Source organism: Episyrphus balteatus, chromosome 1 (genome assembly GCF_945859705.1).
Source record: "Episyrphus balteatus chromosome 1, idEpiBalt1.1, whole genome shotgun sequence".
In the NCBI taxonomy this organism is placed as follows: Eukaryota; Metazoa; Arthropoda; class Insecta; order Diptera; family Syrphidae; genus Episyrphus; species Episyrphus balteatus.
In genome coordinates, this window is record NC_079134.1 from 124,212,638 (window position 1) to 124,232,856 (window position 20,219).

At 31.5% G+C, this 20,219-nt stretch overlaps 1 protein-coding gene across 2 annotated transcripts; it reads right to left on the minus strand.

Annotated features, from left to right (window-relative positions):
* Positions 1–2,704: 2,704 nt before the first annotated feature.
* On the minus strand, positions 2,705–18,281 carry LOC129907486 (zinc finger protein ubi-d4 B). Of its 2 annotated transcripts, none has more exons than XM_055983746.1 (3): positions 17,683–18,281; positions 3,884–4,129; positions 2,705–3,820 (listed from the first exon to the last, which is right to left on the minus strand). In XM_055983746.1, the coding sequence occupies exons 1-3, from the start codon at positions 18,131–18,133 to the stop codon at positions 3,216–3,218; spliced, it is 1,302 nt and encodes a 433-aa protein (XP_055839721.1). In that variant the 5' UTR covers positions 18,134–18,281; the 3' UTR covers positions 2,705–3,215. The 2 variants fall into 2 exon arrangements, with proteins under 2 accessions (XP_055839721.1, XP_055839720.1); XM_055983745.1 differs by having other exon boundaries at positions 3,884–4,135.
* Between the last annotated feature and the right edge of the window lie 1,938 nt (positions 18,282–20,219).

A 20,219-nucleotide genomic window follows, 5' to 3' on the forward strand; every position in this document is an offset into this window, starting at 1 on the left:
AAGAAATTTTTTAAAATGCATGCCTTGACAAAAATCCATAAAAATAAATTTTTAATTTTTGTACCTAAATGCATAGTCCTGGTCACTATAAAGCAATAACCTTTAACTAAAACTTGTTTCGATACTGATCTCAAGATAATGTCTCCGAAAGAAAGAAAAACAAACTTGATTGCAAATAACTCAGCAACCAGATCTCAAAGAAAGTTTTGGGTTTTATTTATAAATAGATCTTTCTTTTGATGTCTCATTCGATGGATTTGAAGGATATTATTTAAAGTGTTTTTTTTTTTTTCGGCAAGAGGTTAACCTTGGATTGAAATAGCAGACTGTCAGTTTTTATATTTAGAATGTGAAAAAAATGTGAATTAATACCACTCACAATAAATGGCTAAAAGCCCTCGGAAAACTATGAAGTCGCGATTTGAAGCTAAAAGACTTTTGAATTCGTTATAAGAACGCTAAGCCTACCTTCACTCCCAAAATTTTCTGTGCGCTCTGATACAAGTTTCATTTTATATCCTTAACTTTGGGTGTTTTCATAAACGTCGGAAATCTGCGTTAGGCCAATCGTCTTTCTGCTTTGCTGCATTAATGAACACACCAATTCTGCAGAATGTTTGCAGGCTACGTTGGTACAATTTTAAGCAGTCACTGAGTGTTCATAAACGTCAAAAAAAATATAAAAATTACCACAGAAAGAGTTTTGTTTTATAATCAAAAAAATATTTACTTTTCAGTTCCCGAAAATATTGTTTTTAATAACACGAAAAATTTGTAAACCGTGTTACTTTAGGTTGGCTAAAAAAAAAATACATACTTTCTTCTAAAAAAAATAATAAAAACACCGAGTGGTTCACATTTGAAACAAATTATCTATGGAAAAAATATTTTTAATTAGGGTGTTCAAGAAAGTTTTTTTTTGCGTTTGAAAAAAAAAAAGATTTTTAGTGCACAGAAAGTTTGTTAAGTGCGTTTTTTGCTATAGTAATTTTAAATTCATGTCAAATTAATTAGGTAAATTGAATTTGGTTGAATTCCAAGCGTAAATTCGAAAATACCTACCCCAATTTTACATTTCATAAACCATGTTTTACAAACTTTCTCTGCAGTGAAAAATATTTTTTTTTTAATTAATTAAAAAAAAATTTGAACCACCTTAATGGATATTTTTTTTTTCTTCAATAATTTGGTCAAAACAATATGCATGTTAATTTTTTTGGAATTCTTCAAGCAGCTGTAGAAGATAATATTTTTTAGAGCCACCCTTATACGAAAAAAAAAATCAATATAAACTTATTATCTCAAAAAAAACGATTTAGAAATTTTCTGTGTCATTAAAATTTAAATTTTTCAAAAAATGAAAAAAAAAACATTTTTTGCACCACCCTAATTAATATGTTTGCTTTTCATTTTTTTTTTTGTTTACAATATAACATTTATTAACAAAAAAAATCGAATCAAGAGTCAAATAAGTTTCTTCGTGAGTTCTGCAGCAGTAAAATTTTGGCTGCGCAATCTGCCCGATGTTAGGTCTGTTTGGGTACTGCCTTAAACAGAAATATTTCTACTTTTTTCAACATTTTTAGCCCAATTCCTGTTTGGGTACTCTGGAATGGTGTGGTTTTGTACATTATTTTTGTCAAAAAAAGAAATATTTCTGTTTTAGGCAGTACCCAAACAGACCTAATGCAGTTTATGAACAGCAGAACTGCAGTTGGACTAAGTTAGTGCGATCGCAGATGACTTTATGAACACGAATAACGCAGGCCTAAGTTAGGAAGACGTTTATGAAAACACCCCTTCTTTTACAACGGCTGGTAAAAAACTTAAATTTTACTCCAGTTGAAAAATTAAAAAAATTTTGAGAATATTTTATCCGATTGAGATGATAATGTACTTTTGATTCGCACTCGGTTTTTTTTTTTCCTCATTAAAAAGAAACAACAAATCTTTTCTATTTATTGCGTCAAACATGTTTTTTTTTATTCTTATAACAAGATAATCCATACTCGTTCACGTAGTTATTTTATTCAAGAGATATTCATATCTGACTAAAAGTATGGTTTTTGCATAATTATGATTTTGTATTCATCATTTATTTTTGTGAACAGGCAACATTAACAGGAGTACCTCTAGTTGTTGCAATTTTGTTTTAAACTATTTGGATATCACAAGAAATGTTTAGACAAAAGTTTTCTAAATGCTCACAAAAATAACTTGTGACCCGTGTGTATATATGTGCCCATGATTATGAAAGTGGACTAAGTCACTTTTTGCATTGTTTAAAGAAAAACTTACATAATAATTTTCTTATAACGATTTAATTATATTTTTTTTATGAAATCACTAGAGGAGCAATAAAGAAGTTTATTTACTGCAATTTCGCTTTCAAATAAACTTTATCCCTTAAATAATAATAATTTTTAGGCTAGATTTGATGCCATTTTTAGGAGTGACTTAGTCCACTTTCATAATTAAGGGCATATATATATTTGACTTTTTTTTTAAGAGTTTTATTTAGGTTTAAAGAAAACAAACAATATTTAATTGAATTTTTAAAAATAAGTACAAAAATATCGTTAAGGAAATATAGTATCATGTATATTTGTTTTTTTTTTCAGCATTTTTTTAAGTCAAGCAAGCTGTTTTAAATTTTTGAATCTTGAATTTTTGTTTTGTTTTTGTTGAAAAATAAACAACAAAATTATTAAAATAAAAATCTCTTTAATACTGTTGAAATACTGAATTCAGGCTACACGAACTTTATTATCAGTTTATATCAGATGTTTTTTGTTTTTTTCTTATTTTTAATGCACACAGAGTATATTTTATTTAGTTTGTTATTTGAAGAATTTTGACTCGCTTGTTTTATTTTTTCTTTTATTTTTTTTTGGATAAAATTTTTATAGTCTAATGAAAGCGTTCTTGTTTAACGCGCTGCCTTTTTGTTATCTTTTCTAGTTATTTTTTTGTCTTAATCTTATGGTTTATATCTTAAAATTAAACATGCTTTAAAGATAATATTAATACATTGTAAAAAAATGGGTTTGAACTTAAAACAATTAAAAAAAAAAATTTACGCAATATGCGCACATACACTATACATACACTTTATACTTTATACTACAAGTACCTTACATATAAACAAAAATAAAAAAAAAAAATAATTAAACAAAAAAAAAACTAATAAGTGGATGCAACGAAGTTTGGGGAATTTACTTCTCGCCACTGTGGAACTCGTCCAGACAAAGCTTACAGCTCCATGAGCCTTCGGGGGGTGTTATCAGTGGTGGCGAAAGACAATACATGTGATAACCTCTGTCGCAATCGTCACAGAAGAGCAATTGATCGTCGTTGTCTGATGTGCCACATATGGAACAGTATTTGCATTCTATGCACTGCCATCGGTAGCGTTTCACGGAGATGATCATATTAGGTGTGAATTGAAGGCAGGTCGGATGACCAGAACGACCACAATCGGAGCACGAAACAAGTTCTTCGGGCAGGTTTGTCTTTTTGTTTTCACGTGCGTCACCAAGACAAAAGTCGCAGTATGGCGAAGGATGTGCGGTCGTGTCGCGTTCAGTTCTCATTTTACTAGCACCAACTGCGCCAGCGCCAGTGCCCGTGCTGCCCTTTTTCGGACTTGATTCTGCTTCTTCGGAGGGCAATTTGTCAGCAGATGTTAGCATAGACAGAGGTTGATCGTCTAGGCTGTTAAGTGGAGAAGCGCAAGAGTTCGTATTGAATGATGCACTGGCGGCAATTGCATTGGAGCGTTTTTTTGGCTCACCATCTGTGTTAACCTTTCGACGACCACCTATAAATATATTTCAAGGTAAAAATATGATATGACATTTTAAATGAAAATTAAGCTTCTTACCTTTTCTGCCTCTTTTTGGAGTGGCATCTGGATTTGCTGGAGGCTTCTTTGCGGGCTTGGCACGTTTTCTTTTACGATTGCTGTATGAATCATCAAAATCTGCATCTGAGTCGAAATCCTCTTCGAATTCTTCGACGTGAGAAAGTTCCATATCTTCGTAGAACCATTCTTTTTCTGGATTTGGATGACTATCTTTGCTATCGTTATCAGCGGTGGCTCCAAGGGAATTGCCATCAGGTTGTATAACTGTTGCTTAAAGGAAAACAAAATAAAACCTTTTGTGTTGAATACGTTCATAGGAAAAATTCAAAATTAACTTTGTGGATTCATATTAATAAAAAAGGGATATTTGACAGTTTTTGTCAGATAAGTCCCCTTTTTGCGTACTTTCCTCACACGTTCTTCTATAATGAGTTTACATTTAATCTAAGGATAACAGGATCATATAACACCTTAGAAAATAGGTCTACTTTTCAATATGATCTCCCTAACATCAATCCATTTATTACATCTTAAGATTAGGTATTTAATAAGCTCAAAAAATTATGTATCCTCTTTCTTCGCAAAGTATCCATTTATAGCCGCTTTGAGCTCTTCATCACTAAAAAATATTTTTTTCAATAGAAAAGCTAATTTTTTTCGAAAATGGCTCTAACGAATTTGATTAAAATTTTTGTGTATAGTATTGCATATAAGAGCCAACTTTTGAAATAAAAAAAAATATTTTTTGAACGGTTTTTTTGGTTTCTAATTATCTCGTACAAGACTAACCCGATTTCATCGAAAATTTTTATACGAAAGCGTTTAAAAGTAGAAAATTTTCAAAAAACACATTTTGGGATTTTTTAAAAATATTAAAACATTTTTTTTTTTTTTTTTTTGAAAAATCAATATTTTTGAAAACGGGTTGGTGAAATATTTTGAAATTTCGTTTTTATGTGTAAATTTATTATTTCTTCGAAATAGCATAGGTACCAACTTTTTTTTTTGAAAAATGGCAACGAAGGGGCAGAACCTTGTTAAACAGATACCATCGCTCAATGAATAATTTTCTGACTTTTTCCTCGCTTCGTAACAAATTTAATCCCTGCACGGTGTTCAATTCTTACCACGATCATCTAAGTCGCCATTTTTATTGTGGCGCTTATTGCGAGTGTCATTCAACTTTCGATGCGCTAAAAGTCGATCGAATCGATAAATGCCTGTTTTGGTATTCTGTATCTCTTTCGGCAAAAATATTCGCTATTGTGGACTATGAACTTGATTTGAGTCGATAGCAAAATTGTAAACGAAAAAGATCGAACGATAAAACGAAAAATTTCGTTCACAGCTGAATTTTACAACACCAAGACTTCATTTCGATGATCGACTATCGACAAAAGTGGTTTATCGATAGACAAACGACACTCGATACCCTATAGCTTAAACGCGAATTAATAATCACACAAGGAATACTCGTTCCTTCTTTCGACCAGATCACCGTTCTCCAATGAATCAATTTTTCGTTTCAGTCTGATCACCTCTTGACAGCCATCTTATCATTGGATTTCTCATGCCAAACCATTCTTTTTTGCTCTAACTCAACAAATAAAACATTAAGGAAACAGTGATAGCGATAATTATATTTGAAACTATTCGACGATAGGTTTGTCGAATTGGACTAGATTTCCCGTGAACGAACTCGGTGAACCGAGACTGATTGTAACTGCGAAACATTCTAATAAATATTACAAACTCGTGAACAAAAAGGTACAAAATCCAAATATTTTATCAATTTATCTTGAATTACAAATAGAATATTTACGATCGCCTTTCATATCTTCTTCATCTATTTCGACCCAGCCATTCGTTTTTCTTCAATTTGCTACACCCTTCCCTCCATTAACTTGTGATTTACAATTTTCGAATAAAAGAAGCAAAAAAAAAAAAATAATAAACGAACAAGGTAGGTACGTAATTCGACATTTATAACAAAAGCTGAAACAACAGCAAAATATAATCAGTTCGAGTTGTTTTGGTTCTAGAGAGATGGATGGATACACACGACCTTGATGTCGGGTAGACTCTCGACCGTGGACAACGTCGTCGGTCGCACGGCGACTATGGCGGAAGAACCAGTTCATACGATCTGCGATTTGCTTTTTGTTTGTATCTCAGATTCTGCTTCTCTGTTTATGAAGAAGAAAAAAAAAAACGCGCCGAAAAGCAATTGTAACCGTTTAACTTTCAAAAAATCTTTAACCGGATTTTCGATTTTTTAATTTATTCGTTTTCGATACCTTCCACCACCATGGATGGTTTTGTTGCTTGCAAGTTTTTTTTTTTTTTTCTTAACATTTTAGTTGATTATAAATGAAGTTCAAACAATAAACATAACATGATGAATAGAATCAGTAGCAGCGGCGCCTTTTTCCTTGTGTAATTTTTTGGTTATTATATTAAGTTGTGAGAAATAAAATTGTACAAAGCAAAGGTATATTTCTAATTGTTCGTTGATCAATTCAGGGTTTGTTATTCCTATGAATATTGTAAATTTGGGGATTTTTCGCACACGTTTGTGTTTTGCTGATCTAACTTAACGTTTTCCAAACTTTATTCTGAAAATTGGTTTTGATTTGTAGTTTCCCCACATAAATATATCAGAATTGATATTATTATTTAGATTAAAAGTTCAATGGTAGATTGGAAATGGTTTTCATTCCAAACGTTTGCATGCGTCGAATTTCTGGGTAAATTCACAAACGTCAAATTTTTTGGTAGTGATTACGCATCACTGCTTTTTTGCGATGCTGATCGTTGCTCAGGGGTCCTATTTTGTAAAACGATAATCGTTGAAACTACTTCGTTCTCGTTGAAATGCGACTACGTATTACAATAATCGTTTTACTTCAACGATACTCGTTAATCTTTACGACTGCCATTTACCTATCGTTTGACTATCGTTTTCGTTTAGCTGTCATAATATGATTGCGTATGCTGGTAGAATGGAAGTGAGCCTAGGGTTGCCAACCGTACTCTAAAAAAGAGTATTGTACTCTATTTCACGAATGTGTACTCTATAATCTATAACTCTGATAGAGTACGTCAAAATACTCTTTTTTTTACTTAAGGCTGAGTGTACCACCACATAAACAAAAGCATTTTAACGTTTACAAATTGGTGGATAACTTTTATATTTCTAAAGATAGAATTGAATGAAAAAAAGAACGAGGCTTAAAATATTCGACGTTATAATTTCTAAATTTGAACAATTGTAATTTAGAGAGTACAAAACACTATAATTTTTGTCGTTGTTTTAGTACGACCTATTTGTTTAATTCAAATTTTGTTCTCTATTTTACTTTGTTTTGTTTAAGACCTGAAAATATTAGATTTTTTCTTGTAAAACATCAAGATATTTAAAATTGAGTTAACCTTCTTATATATTTTTATTTCGATGAATTATATTGATAACTGCAAAAATTGTAAGCCATATTCTATCTGTTCTTGCCACTTCAGCATTCACTGAGAGAGTATTTTCGGTCTTGAATATGAAGTGGCGAGAGGAGAGGAATAGGGCTTCGTTGAAATTGATCAAAAATGAGCTCTTAATGTATATGAATTTTGAATTTGAACGTTTAGTCATACACATATTTTAAAAACAACAAAAAATTGTTATGTACTGTAAGAAGCAAAAAAAAAAAAATTACATTTTCAAGACTTGAAATAAATGGTACTCTTCTTTTTTCAAATGTACTCTTTTTTTTTCGTCTCTGAAACCAAATATACTCTATTCCTTGCTAAAAAAGTTGGCAACCCTAAGTGAGCCTCAAAAAAATATTTTTTTCGGTTTAGTTTGGCCAAACGACTTTATCGTTTTACATAATCGCTCTCTGTCGTAACTATCGTTTACTTCAGTATCGTTGACTTGCCGCTCGTTTCGTATTACGTAATAGACCCCCAGCTGATGACGATGCGATGCTGATCGACAAAAAGTTTTACGTTTAAAAACAATTTTTGCTTAATGATGGAAATGTACTAATAAAAACTCTTTGTTATAATTAAAATCTGGAGCCTCACATTTTATCTCCTCCAGAACATTCCTCTACAATACTGACTTCGATTTTCTGCCTCCAATAAATTCACCTTCATATATTAATTTGCTTTCTATTAGTTGTTTAATTTGTGTGCTGGTAAAATATTCCCTAAATTTCGTCAAATTTATTCATTTATAAACAATTTAGAATTTGATTAAATACTTTTCATTGTCCTTTTCCTTCATTTTTACTCCAAATCGCGTCGGCATCACCAAGTTATCAAGAAAATTCTTGATGCTTTTTTGTTTGATATTTGCGCATCAGTTTATCCAAATTTGCAATAATGAACGATTGACATTTAAGTGATGCTATTTATTTGCGTTTATGAACGTGCTACAGGAATGATCGCAAATCATCTCTGCAGTGATGCGTTTGTGAATTTACACTCTTTCAACTTTTAAGGAATGCACGATAATATGCGACTTTTTGGTTTACCAACATTGAATTGACCAGCCAGAAATTCGAATTTAAATTCAAAAGAATACTTGGAAAATGCTGCAGACTATTTCGCGACCGAAATCCCACAAGTTTGATCTTACGAAAAATGCATTGAATGAACCCTCGGAGAGTCTTTTTTATTAAGTGAAAATTAATTTAATTTTTCCATCCACCTTGCATCTATGTTGTTTATGTTTTATTCTGAGAAATTTACTCATGTCGTGCGGTTCAGAGTGCACGGCATATATGTACATATGGGTAATTCCATGAAAAAGTGGACACGAATTTTGAACAAATTATGCAGTCTTTTTTACTTTTTTTATTAGCAAATTACTATTTACAAACGGCAACTCTTTATGCAAGTTGCAAAAAAAGATTCTTTGTTGTATTCCCTTATGGATAGACATAAAATTCAGGGAGTTTAATATGCTTAAAGCATTTTTATAGCATAAGCTTGACAACAACAGAAGAATTTCACATGAAAATGACGGAAAAACAAGCAAACTGAAAATATGATGAGTCTAATAGTGACGATGACAATATCCCCTAATGAGTGCTAAAATAAGTTAACATTTAAGCAAGCTTCGTTACACACTATTCGATTAAAAAAAATTTGAGTGAAAATGCATCTTTTCTTTACTTTTGGAACCACAAATCGCAGGTAACATGAGTTACCAAAATAATGTAACGTGAGTTACCTAAATATTTTAAAATTTTTCCTCGAAATATTGAAAAAATGTTTGGTTTTGTCATTCATATTAAAAGCTTGTAATTTTGTATGTATGGAATCTTCATTGAAAACAAATTAAGATTCTTAATTATCACATAAAAACTTCATACTGTCGGACTCTTAAAATTCGTGTCCGATTTTTGTAACGTGAGTTACCATCAAACTTTTATTTTTCCCAAGCAAATGTTAAAAATAAAAACAATGTAATGTAATGTAATGTAAAAACAATTTTTTTAGTTAATTATGAAAGTTGTAGTTATGCTCCATTAATGGATAGTAATTTCGTATCAATTTACATTAAAATTGAAAAAAAAAAAAATTATTTATGTGTTGGAGATTTTTGTGAATGTAACGTGAGTTACCATGGAATTGCCCATATGCTTAATGAAAGGTAACGAAGCGCGCATATGCGCATTATGGCTATCCCATAAGAATTGTGTATGTTCACAACTCACTCATGCCATTTTGACATAAGCCCATGCGCGCATATGCCTGTTATAGTTGGGCCTATGTTCGTGAGAAGAGTGTCAAAAGCAAAACTGTCATTTTTTGTTTTTGTTTTGATTTAATTGTGCGAATATTTCTTGTGTGCTCGTGGTTTCTACAACTAAAAATAAATTTTTAATTATATTTTTCACATTAACAACTTCACTGTCCAATGAATCATTTGTGATTCATGAATTGCATTTTTTCCATGTTTCCTACGTTCATGAATGAATGAAAACATCTCTACGTTCTTGCTTGGAAAAAAAACATCAGTATCACGTCCTATGAATCACATTTGAACATAAATTATTTTTTGTACCGCGTTTACAGCGTCCATGAAGCATATGTGATTCGTCAACATGTATTTTTAATAACGGATATATTTTATACAAAAAATCAGAGAAATAATTGTAATATCCTTTTGTAGGTTTATACAGCCCCTAAATATGACTGCAGTAAAAATTGAAATATATTTAAGAAAACGCATTTTTCCTCAATGAGATTTGTTTGTATATTCTAATGAGTAAATTAATTTAAAACGAACAAGAAAATATAAAAAAAATTAAATAAGAATGAAAAATAGTCCAGTGCATTTATAATTTGACCCAGCAGTTTGTACCACCCCCAAATTTTTTTTGCTCATTCGATAGAGCATTGGCTGAATATTATTACCCTGATTTTTCGCACTCGTGAAATTCACCTTTCGGCCGCCATCTTGGATTTTAGTTTTTGTTCAATATCTCGATTTCTATTTATCCTACATAAAAGTTGTGTATACAAGAAACGTAGGCAATTAAATTTCGCGTCTTTTATGTTAAGAACACTTTTTCGATATTCTGACTATTAAAAAAGTTACAAGCCAAAAAAGTAAAAAAAACCGAAAAAAATGACAATTTTAAAGTTTTGAGGACTTTTTATCAAAATTATGAAAAAACGTTCCGAGAAAAGATTATTCACCTTAAAATTCTCTACAACTCTGCTATACAACTTTTTTTTCTATCTCTATAAATACAAAAGTTATTAATATTTTTTTCTGTTAAAAATGCTCTTTTTTGTTTGTGTTTTTTATCTTTACTTTTTTCTTAAATTTTTTTTTACCAAATCTTGAATTTTAAATGATTAGTGAGTATTTTAAAGCTTTATGTTACAAGAGAAAATTCAGGACCTGCAATTTTTTTATATTTAAGTCTCTTCATTTCGTAAAAAAGGGGTATTTTTTAACAAAAAAGTATTAATAACTTTTGTATTTATAGAGATAGAAAAATAAGTTGTATAGCAGAGTTGTAGAGAATTTTAAGGTGAATAATCTTTTCTCGGAACGTTTTTTCATAATTTTGATAAAAAGTCCTCAAAACTTTAAAATTGTCATTTTTTTCGGTTTTTTTTACTTTTTTGGCTTGTAACTTTTTTAATAGTCAGAATATCGAAAAAGTGTTTTTAACATAAAAGACGCGAAATTTAATTGCCTACGTTTCTTGTATACACAACTTTTATGTAGGATAAATAGAAATCGAGATATTGAACAAAAACTAAAATCCAAGATGGCGGCCGAAAGGTGAATTTCACGAGTGCGAAAAATCAGGGTAATAATATTCAGCCAATGCTCTATCGAATGAGCAAAAAAAATTTGGGGGTGGTACAAACTGCTGGGTCGTCCATATATGAACATCATAAATGCACTGGACTAAAAGGATTACAAATTATTTGCACTTTTGTGTGCGGCGTTAAAGCATGTTAAGCAGAATGCAATACCGTCTTCACAATAAGTTCACACGGGCCCGTGCCCAGGGCCCCCATTCTCAGGGGGCCCTGAAGGAACGAAAATTTCTCTCACACATTAATTCTCAAAACATTTTTGTAGGGCAGACCATCTACCAAAAATTTTTAGTTTTTATATGTCAACCAAACAAAGCTTTTTCTACACCTATACCAACATAACCCATATGATTTCAAGGTGTTTTTTAACGCTGATTCCAACAAAACCCACAAACAAATCAATCTGACCATCCCTGAAAAGTAATGTACCTTATTCATGTATCATGTTGATCTGACACAAATATCTGAATTGTAGTTTTTCATTGTTTTGATTTTTAATGATAATGGATATAAAAATCTTCATGCTAAATTTAAGGGTTTTTCGGTAGTAAGTTAGCAACTGTTATAATAATACGGGTTGACAGATGATATCATGTATCATAAGTGTATATATCTAATACCATCCTCTCCATTTCGCGCTTTGACCTTGAAAATCGCGAGTTGCGGACATGAGATTTTTCCAGACTTTTGAGGTATATTATAGAATGACAAAAGGAAGATATTGGGCAAAAAAAATTTCTATTAGCATTTATTCCTAGGTTAAACCCTTATTTGACTGGATTAATAGACGACCTGATCATTTCAATCTAATCTAAATTGATTATTTTTATTACATGTTCTTAGAGTGTATAATCATTTTTAATGAGACCAACTATAACAATCATCTTATATATAGGACGTGTTCATATGATATGAACACTTACTACGTCCATGAATCAAATGTAAACACAAAGTAAAACTTTTTTTAACAAAGCAACAATATTATAAATGGTAAAAAAAGCATTTTGCCTCATATCTGAGTCATTCGCAATACTTTCTACCACAAAAAAAGTTTGAACGTAGAGAAGATTTTGAGTCAATTTATGTAGGGACGTAGAATATTTTTCATATTTATGATCATATATGATTCATGGACGTTGGAAATACGGTGCAGAAAACTTCTATGTATCAAATGTTATTCATGGGACGTAAAGAAAATGCCTGTTTTTCTGATACAAAATTATGAACGTAGCTACTTTATTTTACCAGTTTGTATAGGGACAGTGAAGTTGTTAAAACACAAAAAATAGAAAAAATAAACGAGAACGAAAAATTCATATAATTTACAATTTTTTTTTGTTTTTTATTTTGACAACTCAAGTTCTACTTGTGTTGACGTTTTTTAACGAAACTGTTATTGAGAAAATTTCTCCAGGGATACCTTTAAAAATATGTACAGAAATAGTGTTTCAAATTTCATAAGAATCATTATTGTAGTTTTAAAGTGATGAGGCTTTGAAAACGTTAGTTGTGGGAAGAACGATTTAAAGTTTTGAACTATGGAATAAAATATTCGTAAGCGAAGTATTAAAATACTTAGTCAATTTAGGCCATTTGCTAAAACGAAACTTAAATAATTTAAGTTGAACATAAGCTCTTATTCTCTACTTTTTCCTCTGCCTAAACTGTCACATAAGAATTTATGTAGAACATAAGTGCTTAAGTTTCGATTCAGCAAACGGCTGCAAATAAAAAAAGGAACACGGTTTCCGTGAAAAAATTATGTTTCATTTTTTTTTTTAATTTCTTAGGAACTTTGATATTTATTTGAATGAATTCTTTAGTATTTGACTAAAAACTACCAGGTCATTAAATAATGATAAAAAAGGTCCATAATATTGCAAAATTTTATACAGAATTAATTTCATCTCTAAAACTTTATTTCTCGAAAACTACTTAATGAAACAACTTGAGTCAAAAAGCAAAATAAAGAATAAACTACCAGCTTAAAAAAAAGTGCATTTTTAATAAAAAATTTTCATGGCTAATCGGGAGATAAGCACTTAAATGGGTTTTACTGTACCAAGACAATGAAACATTTTCCTTCCAAATCACTTTTTAGTCATTTGCTACCTATTTGAAGTGAAAAATGTGCCCAAATATTTTTGGCCAGGTTTTAGACCAAAATACCGCACTGTGCGTCGACAGAAAATCTGATTAAAACAGGCGCTAAAACAATCCAAACCACCCCTGGCATATAAATGCAATGAAATGATTCAAAAAATGAATCGAAACAGGTAGACAAGATTTGTGTTTACCGAAGGCATTTAAAATAATGGCAACCTTAGACATTTTTAATTTAAGTACATATTTTCAATTATTAAAATACCACCGGAAAATGAATTGAAAAAAAAAAAAAAACAAAAAAAAAAAAAAACATTTCTTATGTTTTGATGCTAAATCTCTACTCTAATTGAACATCAAAACCCCAAATACACAAAGAATTTGTATATAGTGGATAAAAAAAAATTAAATAAAATAAAGGACAAATAAATATGAAGATAAAATAAGAGGCAGCAGGGAGAACAGATGACGGAGCGGAGGAAAGAGGAAGGATGACCCCTTATATTGATTATTTTCCTTCTTTCAGTTTTCTTTTACTTTTATAACGTAGCTATATGTTTGTAGAATGTACCTACTCATATACAGTGCAACACGGATATAAGAAAGTCAGTTAAAATAGTACATAAAATCAACAAATAAAAAAAAAATTGTTACACTCATGAAATTTGGCAAAAAGTTTGCTTTTGGGATAAGAACCAAGGATAAAAAAAGGTTGTTTTTTTGATGGGTTGAGTTATGTGTGAGAAAGGTATTATAACAGCTGACTTATATTTTATTAATTTTTAAAACTTGGTGAAAAAGTTTTGGTTGGTATAAGAATTAAGAATCTATAAAGTGTACAAAATTATCTTGAGTGAAAGGGTGTTTTTTTTAAGAAATGATGAAATTCGGAATTATTACCACAAAAACTGGGGAAAAATTTGTTACACCAATGAAAATTGGTAAAAATGTTTCTTTTATAACAGAAACCAAGAACCCAAACGGTCTATTCAAATATTTTAGGTTAAAGGGTGTTTTTTTTAGGAAAAAGGGAAAATCCGCGATAAGTCCAATAGAATCAATGGTATAAAAGTTACCCTTACGAAATTTATTAAAAATTTTGTCTTTTCCATGGGAATTACGAATTTTTTTCATGTGAAAGGGTGTTTTTTTTTTTTGTGAAGAGAAAATATGGGTATATTTGAAAAAGTGTGTAATACTAGAGTAATATTAGTGGTACCCTATTGAAATTCAGCAATTGTGTTACTTTTAAGATAAGAAACAAGAATCTTAAGTGTCTATTAAAAGGGTGTTTTTTTTTTAGTGAAAACAAAAATGATGGGTCACCCTAATGATTTGGGATAGAAAGCAAAAATAAAAAGTTTTATAAAATTTAGGTGAAAGGGTGTTTTTTCGAAGAGACAGTAAAATATGTAATTGGTCCCAAAAAGCATATCATTCATTTAATTTTTGGTTTTGATGACAAATTAAACGTTAATGGGTATATTCAGATTCAAAGAGCGTTCCCGGAAATGACGTTTTGACCTTAATTTGTTTTTATTTTTTATGTAACAAAGTAAAACGAAATATTTTTGAGATTATATTGTAGTGGCCTCGATTTTTGATCATAATATCACCAACAAATTTAAATTTCAATCTAGCTATACCCGAAAACAAGCATTTCCGGAATGACGGTTAATTGATGTACGGTACTTAATGAAATGAAACTAAAACTAGTTTCTAACATACATTTTATATATTTATCCATGAAAAAAAGTGTGTAATGATAAATCTACATATATAAAATTAACTTTAAAAACTGCTTACACCACCCTTTTGTACTTTATATGATTAAAATATTGATACATTAATAAATGTTGGTATTATGCGTCATTTTTCTTGGGACAACTTTTATCAATGTATAAAAAATAACAAAACTTAATTTTTTGTAAGAGATGTACCAATTAATAAAGAGTATTGTATATAATGTAATATTAAGAAAAGAAATACTCAAAAATAATTAACTTTTATATGTGATTTTAAGCCATTTGATTTTCAGTTTTTGAGTTATGGACATGTCCGGGAACGCTTTTTTTGGGTATATTAGATGCAATAAAAAAGGAATAGAAACTTTTCTAACCGAAACAAATATATTCTTAGATGCGTGTCAACTATTTTAATAAAAAAAAAATGCCTGGACATCAAATTTTCCACCTCCATGATTTTGACCCTTATACTTAAATTCTTAGGCGTTTTACACGAATAATTGGCTTTTTGAGACCAATTACAGATTTTTACTGTCTCTTCGAAAAAAACACCCTTCCACCCAACTTTTTTTTTACAGACTTTTTTATCCTTGGTTCTTATCCCAAAAGCAAACTTTTTGCCAAGTTTGATGGGTGTAACAATTTTTATTTTTTAAATGCCTATTTTACCTATAGGTCGTTTCAAATCAAAAGTCCCATGGAAAATTGAGCAAAAATAAAAAAACTCATTCGCTAACTGGAAGGAAGCATTTATGAGGCAGCTGAACTTTTTCTAAAATAACGATAAAATAATGAAGAACAGTTCTTGATATCCCTATTTTAATTAATTGATCCGTCTGTGAGATTCACTGGGTTAGCCTCAGAAAACAGAGGCAAGTCTCCCGGGCTTGCATCACTCCATATCCGCGGACAATACAAAAAAAACATACAATTATTTAATTATTTATCATTTGAAGGCAGTTGGGATAACTTTGCCGAAGATATTGTTATAGGACTAGGTGAAGATGGACCAGAAATGTCCAGTTTATATGATAGCAATTCATAACTTAAAATTCTATTCACATCTTTTCATTTGTATAATTGGGCAGTAAATATCTTATTTTTATTTTTCAATTATTTTGGAGTCGTCACCATAGAAATCATTAATAAACAAATTCAGATTTTTCGTTTGCTAATTTTTTTTCTCTAGCATTTCTTTCATTCAAACAAGCATGATTTGTTGTTATTTTTGAGTTGATTTGTCGCAATGAGCCAATAAAATTGAGTTTTTTGTTTATTTGTTCTCAATTTTATTGGAAGGGAGAAAATAAACTCTGAGTCAGGACTTTTGATTTGAAACGACCTATAGTACTAATCGTCGGCGTAAAGCAAAATTGTTCTTAATCCACTTTTTACCGAAAATGCGTTAATGATGCAGTGTTACTAATTTGAAGGTGCTCTTTCCGTATTTGAAAACCGTTTTTGTCAAAAAAAAATTTCATTCCGCAGATTATATAATTTAATGGGACATAGAACAATAAAAACAGGGAAGTAGCCTTCTGAAAATGAGCCCGAGTATTCTTGAATATTCTAAGTCCCATCATATTTTGTTCTAAGGGCCGGTTTGTTCACACTTGATTATCTTTAAATCAAGGATTTTTCTATGGAATAATGCTTGATTAACACATAATCGACTGTGAACAAACTGGCCCTAAGTCCACTTTTTATTTAAGGAAAAAACGTACTTGCATAGGAATTGTTCTATGTCCAATTTTGGGTTTTTAGTTTTAAAAACTATTTAAATATAGTATGCACCTACTAATGAGGTAAACTTGTATATTTTATTCAAGAGAAAAGAACAAACTTTATAAAAAAAAAACATAAATTGAATGGCAAACGAGCAGAAAATTGTCGCTTTAAACAAATTTAAAACTTAAAAATCGTCCCCTGTAAAATTTGCTTTTTGTGACTTTGAAAAATTTTGCTTTACGGCGACGTAATATAAGTGTTTCTTATATCCGTAAAATACTGTATAATATTTTCATCATCTCTACTCTACTCTACTCTTAACTAAACTCTGCACAACACGACCACAAGTCAACAATCGAAATGGAATTCATTTCGTGCCCTTGTGTAAATTTTAACAACAAAACCAAGCAAACCTGAGACAACTCTTGCAGAATACAAAGTAGGCATATAGCATATAGGCAATAGAAGAACCGAGAGAGAGTGGGTTGGGGGTGGAAGTGGGTGGGTAGTGGGGGTTGCCCCTGATGCCCTGGAGCCTCAACCAACCACCACCCCCTCACTCTGCAAAGGCACACACAAGAAGTGTCTCTTTTTGAAATAAATGTGAACCCGGTCGAGAGAAGGGTGCTACTGCTACAGCTATTATTTGTGCACCTGCCGTTCGTTTCTTTACCCTGAACCAGACGAATGTTTTTTCGTCTATTTCTATTTCTCGGGAATTGCTTTGTGGCTTTTGTGTATCCCCGATCTCTGGAGCTAGTTGCAACTCTAGAATGTCTTCTTTTTTTAATTGAATTGAATTTTTGTCCAAAAGAAAAAAAAAAACGAAAGGTGAAAAACTATCTCTACACTTTTTTTTTGCGTCTACATTTTAATAAGATGCTTTTTGCTTATTACCTGTATTATCGGATGACGATTGAATTTGCTGTTGTGATTGCTGCTGCTGAGATGAAGACTGTTGTTGCGATTGCTGCTGCTGCTGTTGTGTTGTTGAATGATAATGATGATGGTTATGCGTTTGGCTTTCCCTAAACTGGTAGGCCTTGTAACTCTGATGATGAAGCAGGTATTGACGTTTTGGTTTACGCCATCGCGCCGACGGATACGTATAGATTTGGCCATCGCGGAATCCGGGCATTCGTTGTTTTTGTTTCATAAACAAAGCACAATGGGTTTGTGCAACGCCCGTTTGTGGATCGAGAAATGGCATCCGGAGGCGCCGTTCAATGCAGAGGCGTGTGTTGAAGTTTTCGCTGTTCTCGAGTATTTCTTTGTATGCGGAGTCGTTGAGGAAGTTTTGTATTTTTTCAAAATTTGAGATATTTACGATTTCAATATCGGACGCCATGGTTTTTTCTTAAAAGTGTGTGGTTTTTTTTTTTTTGTTGAATTTAAAAAATTAATTATTTTTCTTTTTTATTTTTTTTTTAATTGCGGATGAAGAATGCAAACACGATTGAAAACACACACACGGCGGACGGCGAATTTGACGACTGCTGAAATTACAGAATTTTTTTTTTTGCATACATACAAATTTATATACATACACATAAGCAGGGAGGGCTGGTTTTTTGTTGGTTTGCTGCCATTTTGCCACTGAACTGAAAAATGTTGACAGAGTTGTGTGCTCTTTTAGTGATGCCAAAATTTTATATTAGTGTTGCCAAATCGATATAAAGGGCAATTCACACTGTATTTGTTTGACCTAGATGACACTTTGTGAATATCTTCATTTTGTTATTAATTATTTTTGCCAGAAATAATTTAAACCATACAAAATTTCGTTTATGAAAATTTGAATGAAATTAAATTTGTTTTGGTTTTGCTTTTAAACTTATTTTCAGAAGCGATTTCGACGCGTTTCAGACACGTTTTGAACGCGTTTTGGACACGTTTTGGGAGTGTTTCGGGCGCATTTTAAACGCGTTTTAGACGCGTTTTTAAACTCGTTTTGAAAGCGTTTCGGACGCGTTTTTGACGCGTATTGAACGCGTTTTGGACGAGTTTCGGACGCGTTTTGGGCGAGTTTCGGACGCGTTTTGAACGCATTTTGGAAGCGTTTTGGACGCGTTTTGGACGCGTTTTGAACGCGTTTTGGACGCGTTTCGGATCCGTTTTGGACACGTTTTTAACGCGTTTTGGACGCGTTCTGGACGCGTTTCGGACGCATTATGAACGCATTTTGGACGCATTTTGGAAGCGTTTTGGACGCGTTTCGGGTGCGTTTTGGACGCGTTTCGGGTGCTTTTTGAACGTGTTTTGGACGCGTTTTGAATGCGTTTTGGACGCGTTTCGGACGCGTTTTCGACGCGTCTTGACCGCGTTTTGGACAAGTTTCGGAGGCATTTTGAACACGTTCCGGACGCACTTTGAACGCGTTTTGATTTCGTTTTGGATGCATTTTGAGCGCGTTTTGGACGCGTTTCGGAGGTGTTTTGAACGATTTTTTGGACGCGTTTTGGAGGCGTTTTAGACGTAATGAAAAATGTCTATGTTAAATAAAATTGAGTACCTACCTTTTTTGTTTTTTTTTTTTTTTTGAAGGTAAACCAATTATATTTTTCATTATATTTTTCTAATAGATTTTAATATTTTTATCTAATAGCCTTTTCACACCAAACCCAAAAACGCGGTTTATGACAAAAAATTTCAAAAACCTGAAAAGCGTTCACACCACAAATTTACAGGCTTTTATTTGACGTTTAAAATTGTTTGACATCCAAATGTCAAGTTTTCGATGCTATTTAAGTTTTGTTGTTTAAAAGAGCTTGAGCTCACAAAATTGATCAAATAAAATGAACTCTGACAATTTAAATATATTAGCTGCGTTCCTTTGGAAATATTTATCTACTTTTTAGTACTTAAAACTACTTTGATCTACTTTGCTATACTGAAAAAGTAGTTCAAAGCAGCTTTAAGTACTAAAAAGTAGATAAATATTTCCAAAGGAACGCAGCTATTAAATTTGGTGTAGTTTCATTTTAATTTCTTCCGGAGAATAATATATTGGCCGCCCCTCAAATTCTTTAGACATTTTGATGTAAATATGACCGTTTTTTCGGTTGCCTTTTCAGCCCAAAGTTCCATCAGGAACTCTTCATCTTCGGTCCCCTGCATTTTTTTTTTATTTTTCTGCTCTGCCATTTTCTATAATTAATGAAAGAAATGAAGAAAGAAATTTGATTAATATTATCAAAAAAAATCAACAAACCGCATTTGTAAAACAACTATAGTTATCTTTGCCTGTCAGTTCTTTTTTTTGTCTGCTGTCAGTTCTTTTTTTTTTTGTCTGCTGAATTGTTGCTGAATTTCTCAAAAGGTTTGGTTATTTCGTTTGGAGTTGAATGTTTTCATTTTCAGGTTTTTGGCGAGTTTAATCAAAAACTTGTGTTTTACGAAAACTTGTGGTTTATGAAAAATATATGGTAAAACTT